The sequence below is a fragment of the Helobdella robusta genome, assembly GCF_000326865.2.
Source record: "Helobdella robusta unplaced genomic scaffold HELROscaffold_8, whole genome shotgun sequence".
Lineage (NCBI taxonomy): Eukaryota > Metazoa > Annelida > Clitellata > Rhynchobdellida > Glossiphoniidae > Helobdella > Helobdella robusta.
Genome location: NW_008705459.1, coordinates 1,450,283 through 1,461,474, shown reverse-complemented (window position 1 = coordinate 1,461,474; position 11,192 = coordinate 1,450,283). Strand labels below are relative to the sequence as shown.

The window sequence follows — 11,192 nt, the reverse complement described above, 5'->3', positions numbered from 1 at the left end:
GAGGCTAGTCGTCAATTATAAATATAGATATGTATTTATATATATATATATAATTTGGTATGAGGTTCTCAGATAAACATGTTCGGTTGAAGGTTAACTGCAAAATGGGGTGTAATCTTCAACCGAACATATATATATATGTATACATTATGTGTATATATATATATTTATACATTAATTTTTCAAGTTTTATAATTAAAATTTTATTATAGATATTTAATTTATTAAGTAAAAAACTAAAATTATTATTGTTCATGTTTATTAAAATAAATAATTGCAGAAAGCTTGTTCTATATAAAATATATCATCGTCAGTGCAAAATATTTTAAATAATAACGAAAATTACCGTTTATAAACAAATGACGTCATACCGTATAACTTAATTTTAAGCGCGAAACATTTTTGAAAATACTATTATTAATTATTATATACTATATATTTAACATATTGATAAAATCAACTTAAAATTATTTACATAGATCAATATTAGAATTAAACAAAATAAATTAAAATTTTAAAATTGCTGAAAAAACGACCATAAAGTAAATCAACAAATAAAAAACTAAAATCAGCCATATCATCATACTACAATATTCATGTTTCCAAGTTTATATTATTATCATTGTTATTGTTATTATCATTATTATTATTATTACTATTGTTGTTGTAGTAGTTGTTGTTGCTGTTGTTATTGTTGTTATTATCATTATTATTACTATTGTTGTTGTTATTGTTGCTTAAAAAACATATAGATACTTTTATTGTTTTTTTCGCAAACCTCGTTAACTTATGTTTGCTAGATGGAGTATTTTCGAACAAATGTAAGCACACAGTTATTACACCTGTCTTGAAGAAAACGAAAGATGATAGGAATGAAATGAAAAGTTACAGACCCATATCAAACATTTGCTTCGTTTACAAAGTTATTGAACGAGTTGTTGCCAGTCAGTTACTGAGTCATCTACACAAAAATAGCTTAATACCAGTATTTCAATCTGAATATAAACGTTATCACTCAGCTGAAACAGCACTGCTGTATGTTATGTCTGAGTTGTTTAATGCTATTGATAAACAATATGTTTCGTTGCTTACATTCTTGGACATGAGTACTGCCTTCGATTGGGTAGACCATCAAATCCTGACGAATCGCCTACAATATAATTACGGAGTTACTGGAGTTGTAGCTAATTGGTTCAATTCGTGCTTGTTTGGCAGAACTCAGCAGGTTTTTTTCAGGAACAAATTATCTGGTATTGAAGCAATGTCATCTGGTGTACCACAAGGCTCAGTCCTGGGACCTTTTCTGTTTGTACTGTACACTGCTGAAGTATATGAAGTAATAGAATCCTTTGGATTTTCATATCATGCGTACGCTGATGACATCCAAAAATTAGTTAGCAGTGAACCAGAACTGTTTAAAAGAAAGTTGAAAATCTCATTGAATGCTTGACTAAAATAAGTACATGGATGTCAAGAAACTGTCTCAAATTGAATCAAGAGAAAACTCAATTTTTACCTGTCGGTACATGGCAACAGCTTTCTAAAATTAATATTAATTCAGTCAAAATTGATAATAATGAAATACAATTCTGTAAAAATGCAACAAACCTAGGATGTATTTTTGACTCGAGATTATCTTTTAAGGATCATATAAAAACCATATCTAAATCAGTTATACCGCGCTCGAATATTTTTACATCAAACAACTATGCAGACACTAATTCATGCGTTTGTTCATTCTCGGTTAGACTACTGTAACAGCTTGTTCCATGAATTATCAGAGAAATCTATTGCTTTTCTTCAATCGATAAAGAATAGAGCTGCAAAAATAACTGTTGGACGTAGAAAGTATGACCATGTGACACCCATTTTAAGAGACCTACATTGGCTAACAGTGAAAAAAAGAATCAACTGTAAGATTTATGTGACTATGTATAAGGCTATGAACGGGTTGTTACCAGTACATGTAATAAATAAAATTAAAAAAACCCAGCTTCTTCAACGGTTGTAAAATTGAGATCAGATTATGCCAACTTACTGGCAGTGACAACTACAAACTGCAACTAGAAATATTGCCGTGTTAGAACCAATTGCCTGGAACAGTCTTCAGCAATCGCTCAGAATGCCTGGACTAAAGCTTGATGATTTTATGAGGAACTTAAAAACATATTCATTTTTGACAGATTTTATCGATTTGTACTTTATTGACCTTCACTGATTTCATTTATAATAGATAGCGCTTTCGAGAAATTTTAATTTTATAATGCGCTTAATAAAATGTTGATAATATATATATATATATATTATATAAAGGTTAAAGGTTTCTCTCTCTCTCTTTTGCGTTTGCTTCAGAGGTTTCAACGACAAACACAGCATATATGAATACGCGTGCAAACCACGCATCATACACATTGCATATAATAGGCGGGGTTTTCTTTGTATTCGAACCCAGTCATTACAATAGCAAGACCAGGCGCCTTTAACTACTGAGCCATCACGCCGCTCTGTGTGATCTAATACCTGTGATCTTTTAATTTATATCTAAACTAGGTTTGCTGAAATTTATTCTCAGTTAATTTGCTAAGGTCTATTAAATCATGTTTGATCATTTTAACGCTGTCATGTTCTGTTTCGAACATTTTTTAAATCAGAGATAGTGAACAATCATTTTAATTTAAACAGAAACAACCTCATTCTAGAAAATGAAGTGGCAAAATTAACAAGTGATTTCAAATTTCTTCATATAAAAATATTTTCCATATTATCTGATTATTATGATAAAACTAGTGAGCAGTTGATTTTACACTTTAAAAATTAAAAACGTTTAGAAAAATTAAATAATTCAGAAAATTATTGAAAGCAAAATCATGCAATAACTGCCGTAGAGCTGATTGATGAGCAAAAAGAGCACTTGGACAGTTCGAGATCTGAGGTTGATCAGTTGAGAAAGAATCATAACGAAATGATCGCACAACATCAACATGAGGTCAAACAACTTCAAAAGAAAATTTTTGGTTTAGAAGAAAAAGAAATTAAAATGAAAGAAGAAATAAGGAAAATTAAAGAAATTGAAAACAATTATTCTAGAACCATCGTGAGATTGTTGTTCAATAGTTGGTGTTTTGCAGTGTTCATTTGTCTCTTGAATGTTGCATCGAGTCGAACCATTTTTTTTGTTATCTAAAAATTCATTCGGTCAAATTATGGTTTCCTTTTTTTATTCTTTTGAATTCACTATTCATATAACGCTTACAAAAACGAGTCCTTTGTGATTTATCATGCATTTCTAATAAACGCAAAGCTGCTTACAATTATTCTGTTGCAATTAAACCTTTGCGCCGCATACTTTGCACATGAGCAACATATTTTTGAATGTAGGCATAATATAATCTTAAAGGGTTTTGCACATGACGTGTTAATTTATTTCATTTTGTATATTTGATTAATATTGCTCCCTTGCTTATGCGTGCAAACATCACATTTAAAACTTCACATTATCTTTAACCTCTAGCCAGCAACTTCATCCAGTATTTATAACCTTAGCATGACCTTGGTTTTTCTTCCCGCACATCTTGCATGCCGCGACTCCTTGATTTAAATTTTAAGCAAATTTTTATAATTCAGAGCGAATTGAACAAGGAGAAAATGAAAACCGAAGATTCATTGATGACTTTAAAATTGTTGGAAAGTCAAAACAAGTGAATATGATTGTTTAACGTTATCTTCCTTATCGCTTTATATCTCTGTAGGCGAAAAAAAAATTTGTTTTGTGGTAGTGAAAATTTGTCGATTTCAAACTTGAATGTCGCTATTAACTCTGCTGTTGGCAGGCTTCATTCTTGTTACATCACTTTGTTTCACATCATCAGGCTGTTTTTGTCTGATCATCAATGGTATCAATCAACGTTCATTCTTTGTTTATTAGCTTTGAGCTGTTCACATTGTTATGTTAGGAAGAAGGTAACAGAGCAAACCATCTTATTTATCGTTCTGATCAATCGATTTGTCGAGCCAATCAATTTCAACAATTTGCATGGTTTTTGAACAATGCTATGTATAAATGCCTTTCGTACGATGATTGTGATGGTTGATAAATTTTGCTGCAAAAAATTATAACAATTTATTTTTATTTTTACGCCGCAGGAACGTTGAAATAACTTTGAAAAATGAAATTGATAAATTGAAAATATCTCTAATTAAAATGGAAACGTTAGTATTAACACATAATTTTTTACCAGTTTTTACCATCGGTAGTCAAAACATTTATCACAATTTTGAAAATGTTTAGTTTTAATCAATTTTAATAGATGTTTTCTAGCTTAACGAAATTTTTGCTATAATAGTAAAAATGAAGAAATAACGATTGCGTATGAAAAAATGAAGTCACATTTGAAATGTAAAACAAATAGATTAGAAGCTTGCAAAAATATATTTTTTGAAGTGAGTTTTTTTAATTGTCGTTTCATAATAAACATTTTGAAATAGACAGTTTTAACTTAATAATGTTTTTAGCATAAGCATAAAATAACGTTAATTTATTTATGAACTCGTAACAAAATTGATACCAGAACGAGAAACAGGCGCTTGAAACCATCAAAGACTTTAATGAAAAACTGCACCACATGCTACGAGAAAGCATTCAGGAGGATATCTCAACGGACGATGACAATATTAACAACCAGCATGATAATTTATTAAAAGGAGAACCAACTCTGCAAACATCCTTGCTGGTCATACAAAAATTTTTGGTTGGAATGAAGAAGAAAGATGTCGAAAATTATTTACAGGTTGAATTTAATATTCTCAATATTTAATTTATATTTGTACGATAAATAAAGACGTTTAACTGATGAGACACAACAAACAAATAATATCTTCACTGAATAATTTTTTCATTTAAATGTTATTTCTCTAGACATAGACAACATTATCTGATGGGTTGTTTCTATGGAATGTTTAAAATACTAGCACAATTTTATGTTAGTTAGCATCAGCTAAAAATATTTTAATTGCATCACTGCATAAACCTTTGTACCACAACTAACTCTAACCACGGCTTTAATCCATCGAAATTTTAATCAATTGATTGAAGTTTTGCATGAAAATCGTTCAGAAGGATGTCACATCAGAATGTCAGGAAAGTTTGAAATACGTTTGAACTTGCTAAGAGAAAATGGTTGAAATTTGTGAAAGAGGGTGGCATATCAATAGTGTTCTATAAAATTAACTAGTGTACCTTTTGGTGTTTCATTACTTGATAGATTATATTTTAGAATTTATTAATGAATAACTTTTGCAAAAACACCACTTTAGCAGAAATCCCTAATGGAACAAGTGAGTCAACAAAGGACCAGAATTTTATCAATGGAAAGTCAATTGAATGAAACTATTCTGAGCAGTGAAATTATTGCAAAAGTAACTGTTTCAGCGACAAAATATGTCTAACAAATTTCAAATAATTCATATTTAATTTATGTTAGAATTTGAGAACAGAACTTGAAGAAGTTACTACAAATTTGACTAAAGAAAAGAAAATGGCGTCATCGTTAGCATCACAATTGTCTGAGTGGAGGGAGAAAGTGCAGATATTGGAAAAAGAAGTGAGTCGATAATATCACTTTTATTAAAATGAAAAAATGTTATTTCCAGTGGCGCAGGTAACAAAAAATTAATTAAACGTTTAAAATTTGTAAATTTTGCATTTGTGGGTGCATGTAAGTAGAGCATTTGAAATTAAAAAATGTATGGCCTCCGTGTTTTTCCGAGAACGCATTCGAAATAAAAGGAATAGCTTTTACCAATTGAATACATTAAATATAGGAAAGACATCCGCCCAGATCTGTTTTTGTCTTGACAACAGTACATTTATCATCCATCATATCTCAACTCGAAATTAAAGAGATTAATAGATATAAATCCTCAATGAACAATCAATACAACAGTTTTGATTGCATGATAAAATTATTTTCACAATATCGTGACGCCACATTTGCAGCCGCTTGTGATCAAGTTCCACCGAACCGCCTTGCATAGCAGCGATACGCATACGAATATAATAATTATAATGTCATTTATATAGTGTTATGGAAAGCGACTGAGGCGCACTATTACAACAAACGCACAGGGTATGTATACACGTGAATCAACGCATAAGACAGTTGCATGTGCATGTGAAAGGCGGCGATTTCTTTACATTCAAACCCGGACACCGCATCAACAATGCCAGACACCTTAACCATTACACCACCACGCCGCCCGAGTATCAATCAATGTCAATTCCCTTTCAACCGTTCAACCATGGATGTCTCGCTATATCTAATAGATGGACAACTAATTATAAGGCTTTCAGATAGTTGACGAACATTTTAATGCATGGCATATTGTATTTTTATTAACACACTGCAAATGCGCTATAAAGTTTTATTCTTTTCATCAAAAAATAATGCAACAGGGTTAACAGATGATATCTTATTTTTAATAAGTTTTAATAAATTATTTCATTATCAATTGAACATCTTAAAAATTGTTTATTAAATTCTAATATTAAAATTTGCTCAATTTTCGTTTTCAGTTTAGTTCATTTTTAACATTAGCCTTTTCAGTGATTTTTTTAATCAATTATTTTGACATGCAGTTAAAAATTGTCCACAAATCATTTCTTCTACGTCATGATTGAATGTGCAATACATATTTTCAATCATAGTATCACCACCCGGAGTATATCTGTCCATGTTTGTCAAAAACAATTTCATTTGATTAATTGGTTACAAAAACATCTTTAGTATCTTATCTAAATTTTTATAGCTCCAAATATTTGCTAGCAACGTCGGCACGTTGAGAAAGCATACTCGGTATTCTGAGACCTCCTCCGTTGACACCGTCAAAATATTGAACAATGTTTGCGTTCTCCTCATCAGAATGAAATGATTCGTCATCGAGCAGTATTTCTTTAGAACAAGCACTTATAGTGATGGCACTTATAGTGATATTAATTACACTTTCTACTGACGCTCCGGCAATATAGTAAATTGAGCTTGCGTCATTTTTGTTGGGCAAATTGACATCCATCATTTCTCCATTAATTTTATCGGTTGAAACGCTTAATGGCTGATCAATTTATGAAAAATATTATCGATGAAATAATCCATTTCTTGATTAACCGCTGCATTGTCGATCAAAACCCTCACAACGTCCACATTCAATTTAACATCATTAATGATTGTTGACATCATAAAACATTCTGCTTGTTGTTAACTTGTTGAATATGTTTGATTAAAACTGTAATTTACCCAGCCCAACAGCTGCTGATTTGCATGTAGATCTTGGTTGTTGTTTTTGTGTTGACAGATTTGATGGAAGGTTTTCGAATTTTGAAGGCACTGCATCAACCTTCTGCGTTTTTTTATTCTTGCGGTAAGTTCGTATTTTACGTTTTTTTCGTTCAAACTGCCGGATTCATCTAAACTAAACGCGAAAGACATATTTTTGAAAATTTGCTTGGTGTAGAATTTTTCACCGCTTCGCTCCTTTTCGTATACATTTTTGACATCAATCAGGATTTTTTAATGGGTAGGCATAAAATGAAACATCATTATTTTCAGTCTTTATTTTGATTCATAACTATTATCCATACACAGAATATTTATATACCATGTTTTAGTTCAGATATACAATAAAAATTTAATTAGTACATTAACAATTGTCTCAACAAACAAACTATTTAATTCGACAATAACCGATGTTCTCGCAACACAAAATAAACGTAAATGAACAACGTGCTTACAATCGCATGGAATAACATTGCATGTAGTTACCTAATGCTTTGCTTTGTTTGTTAGCCAACTAGCTGAAAAGTGTGCCGTGTGATTTTGTTTAGTGAGCCATCCATGTCTTTTCGAGACTTCCATGCTTCAACTCACAATCTGTGACTCAGCATCGTAAAAATAAACACGAATTGCAACAGCTATGTCGTGCTGAATCTGTTCCGAAAAAGTTACTTGACGATACGTTCACTGGGCAAAAATATTCAACGAAGTCCCTCTCCCCATACATACATATATATATATATAAACACACACACATATATATCGTTATATAATATATATAAACACACATATATATAAATATATATCAACTGCTGTCTGCCAGCCCAGAGCGGCAAAAGCTAGTCACAAAGTTCCTTCATCTTTTGTCATTTATGTATGTATGTATGAATAATATATAATTCTTGAGTGTGTACAGTCATACATAGTCGATCAATTATTTGCTTTTTGAATAGATATGCTACTTAAAGAATGAAGATAAATGCAAGGGTACAATGGTTGAAGACATGAAGATAAAGCTGGACGCACAGATAAAAGTTCATAAGGGTGTCATCTGCGAATTAAAAAAGAGAATGGTGCAGAAAGATGAAGAGAAAGAGAAAAAAGAAGAAAATCAGGTCAGGGCTGGTGGAATGAATTTGTTAAGTTTCAAAATGAAACGTTTGTGAAATTTTTTAAACAGTAAAGTTGTCGATTACGATACAATTAGTCGCCTCGTGATATTTAGGAGCTGTGGCTGTTTATGCCGTTTTCATTCAATTTTATTTCCAAAACTAAAATTGTTAAGATTAATTCAATGTTTTGTTTAAACGCAATTCGATAACTATGAAGACATTTTTTATCATGTTTTTTGACATCGGTTATTTTTGGTCCTTTCTTGATTGTCCAAACCCAAACTTAATTTTATTCATTTTTCAAATTTTGCATTTTAGTTTTCTCAAACTTGACTTGTTAAAATAAAACTGTAAGAATTGATAAATGATTGCAGATGCATCTTGAAGATCTGCAAATATTATTAAAAGAATCACACAAGAGAGAAGAAGAGAACAACAAAGTTATCAATGAGAAGCACGAACTGTTGAAGAACGCCAGTCAGCAACTGCAGATAACCCGACTTTTACTCTCTTCTACAAAACAAAAATTAAAAAGAACAGAACATATGTTGGAAATGTCAGATAAAGTTTTACTAACATCGGTGAAAAATCTGGAAATCTGCATGCTAAAATTAAATTCGACAAAGCAGCACGTTGAAACGTTAAAAAATGAATTGCAGAAATCAAATCAGAATTATTTGGAGGTTAAAAATGAGCTTCAGTCGTCAATACAGCAAATCAACATGCTGAAAAGTGAACTGTTGAATGCTAATAATCGTCTTACTTCATTTTTCAGCAAATTAGTAGAAAATGAACATACTTTGTCAGACTTAGCAAAGGTAGGTAACATTTATTTATGCTCAGGAGCAGTGATGGATCTACCGTTGTGAGCAGATTCGTTAACTCAGTTTTTAGAACTAAAAACACAGGCTCAAGTACACAATGCACCAAAAATTGGCGTGATAAGCAAAAAATGTTGCCAGCCTAATTTTGGCCACATTAGTAAATTTCTTTGCCCCCGTCAACGTTGTGTAGATCCGCCACTGTTAAGGAGGCAAATGTTTCGCACGCGTGATTTGTCAAGTGTTGAATAAATGTTATATAAATTATTGATTGTTTGATTTCAGGTTAACATATGTTAAATATTATTATACGAATAAGTTAAGAAAACGAAACACAAACAGCCAATCCAGATAACAAATAATGAAATAAATAAGTTGATATCAATGATCATAACCAACCAACACTGTCGTCGACATGATTCGTCAGACCAGGACATCAAAAAATGTTTTAAACGTTTACAACAATGATAACGAATTTTTTCCACTCAATCCTTCGCCAAAGCATAACATAACCACCCACCCATGATACAATTTACATTTCAAAATAAATTTTAGACCACATAAATTTATAAAAATGAAAAGGAGCCATAAAAACTCTTGCAAGAGACCATGACAAAACAATATAATACCTTTGTTATTGAAATCAATTAGCCGTGAATTGTTTGGATCATAAATAAATTGTGTAAACATGATGAATATAAATGTATAAATGAAAAAATTCAACATTCATAACTTCAATCTAGTTGTTATTTATCGCTAAAACTTATCGCATCGACATTAGTTCAATTATTTTAAAAGGCGTGATGGCCTAGTGGTTAAGATCGCCCGGTGCTGTTTCGCAGGCCGCGCATTGACTGGATTCGAATATACATATATATGACAACAAATAAATTTCCCGCCTGTCGTATGTTTCTTGTGTTATGCGTCGACTAGCACAGTGCTTTTCAAAATGGTGGTCCGCGGACCGGTGCCGGTACACGTGCCGGTTGTTTTCTTTGCCATCAATTTTTTGCGCCAAATTAGAAGATCAGTTGTATCCATTTCATTTAAATTTAGAGCTTTCATGTCTTGCTCGATTGTTTGCGACCAGGATTTTGGACGGCCTTTGGGACGTGTGCCAGGTATTTCAACATCTGCAAGAGAAGTAATGGCACTGTTTCCACTTCGTTTGTCGTTTGTCATGACCAAACCACCTCAGTCAGATGGTGTTGCCGGCACTCGTCCTTTATATCATCTAAACCAGCACGACGCAGGATTTCAGCTGTTCCATTACAATCCAGAACATCCCTAGATAATAAAATGATGTGACTTTCTCTATTTTAATGGCTTCAAAAACAGTGCTAATTCGAATTTTTTGTTGTGGATTGATGCAAGCAGGACAAACAAAATTGGACACTTTAGATAAAGAACCAATTATTTTTGAACAACGTTTGTGACACCACTGGTTACACTGCTGACACTTGATTGAATTGTTACCTACACCAGCTTTACAAACTGAACAGTGTCATTGTCCAGTAGCTGTGGATTGGATGGGTTTACCAGTGTTCATTGCTTTGGTTTTGCTGATGTTGACTTTGAATCCATGATCAGCGAGTCTGGTGTTCCAATCTTCAAGCATCTGTGCTGCATTCTGCTCAGACGTGGCTGTTAAAACGATATCATCAGCATATATTAGATTCCAAATGTCACCAGTTCGTATCGGTTTTGTGATTTCTTTCATCGCAGTTATAAATAACAGTGGACTGAGAATCGAGCTTTGGTGAACTCCAATGCCGATGTCAAATGCATCTGTGTTTCCAACCGATGTGCTGACGAGAGTCTTAGTATTCGTATACATTTCTATCACAAGTCGAACAAGATATTCTGGAACGAGTTGTCTAGGTAGACTCTACCTGATTGCTCTACGGGGAACTCGATCAAATGCTTTTTCAAGG

General features: G+C 32.2%; 2 protein-coding genes across 2 annotated transcripts; both read left to right on the top strand.

Annotated features, from left to right (window-relative positions):
• Positions 1-4,377: 4,377 nt before the first annotated feature.
• Positions 4,378-5,612, top strand: HELRODRAFT_165449 (hypothetical protein; the record flags this gene model as incomplete). The annotated part of the gene is made up of 4 exons (XM_009032025.1): positions 4,378-4,440; positions 4,569-4,787; positions 5,314-5,415; positions 5,481-5,612. 4 exons carry the CDS (start codon positions 4,378-4,380, stop codon positions 5,610-5,612), a joined length of 516 nt encoding a protein of 171 aa, XP_009030273.1.
• Positions 5,613-8,317: 2,705 nt separating this feature from the next.
• On the top strand, positions 8,318-9,784 carry HELRODRAFT_165448 (hypothetical protein; the record flags this gene model as incomplete). Its single annotated transcript, XM_009032024.1, has 3 exons — positions 8,318-8,440; positions 8,812-9,255; positions 9,686-9,784. The coding sequence occupies 3 exons, from the start codon at positions 8,318-8,320 to the stop codon at positions 9,782-9,784; spliced, it is 666 nt and encodes a 221-aa protein (XP_009030272.1).
• Positions 9,785-11,192: the final 1,408 nt, after the last annotated feature.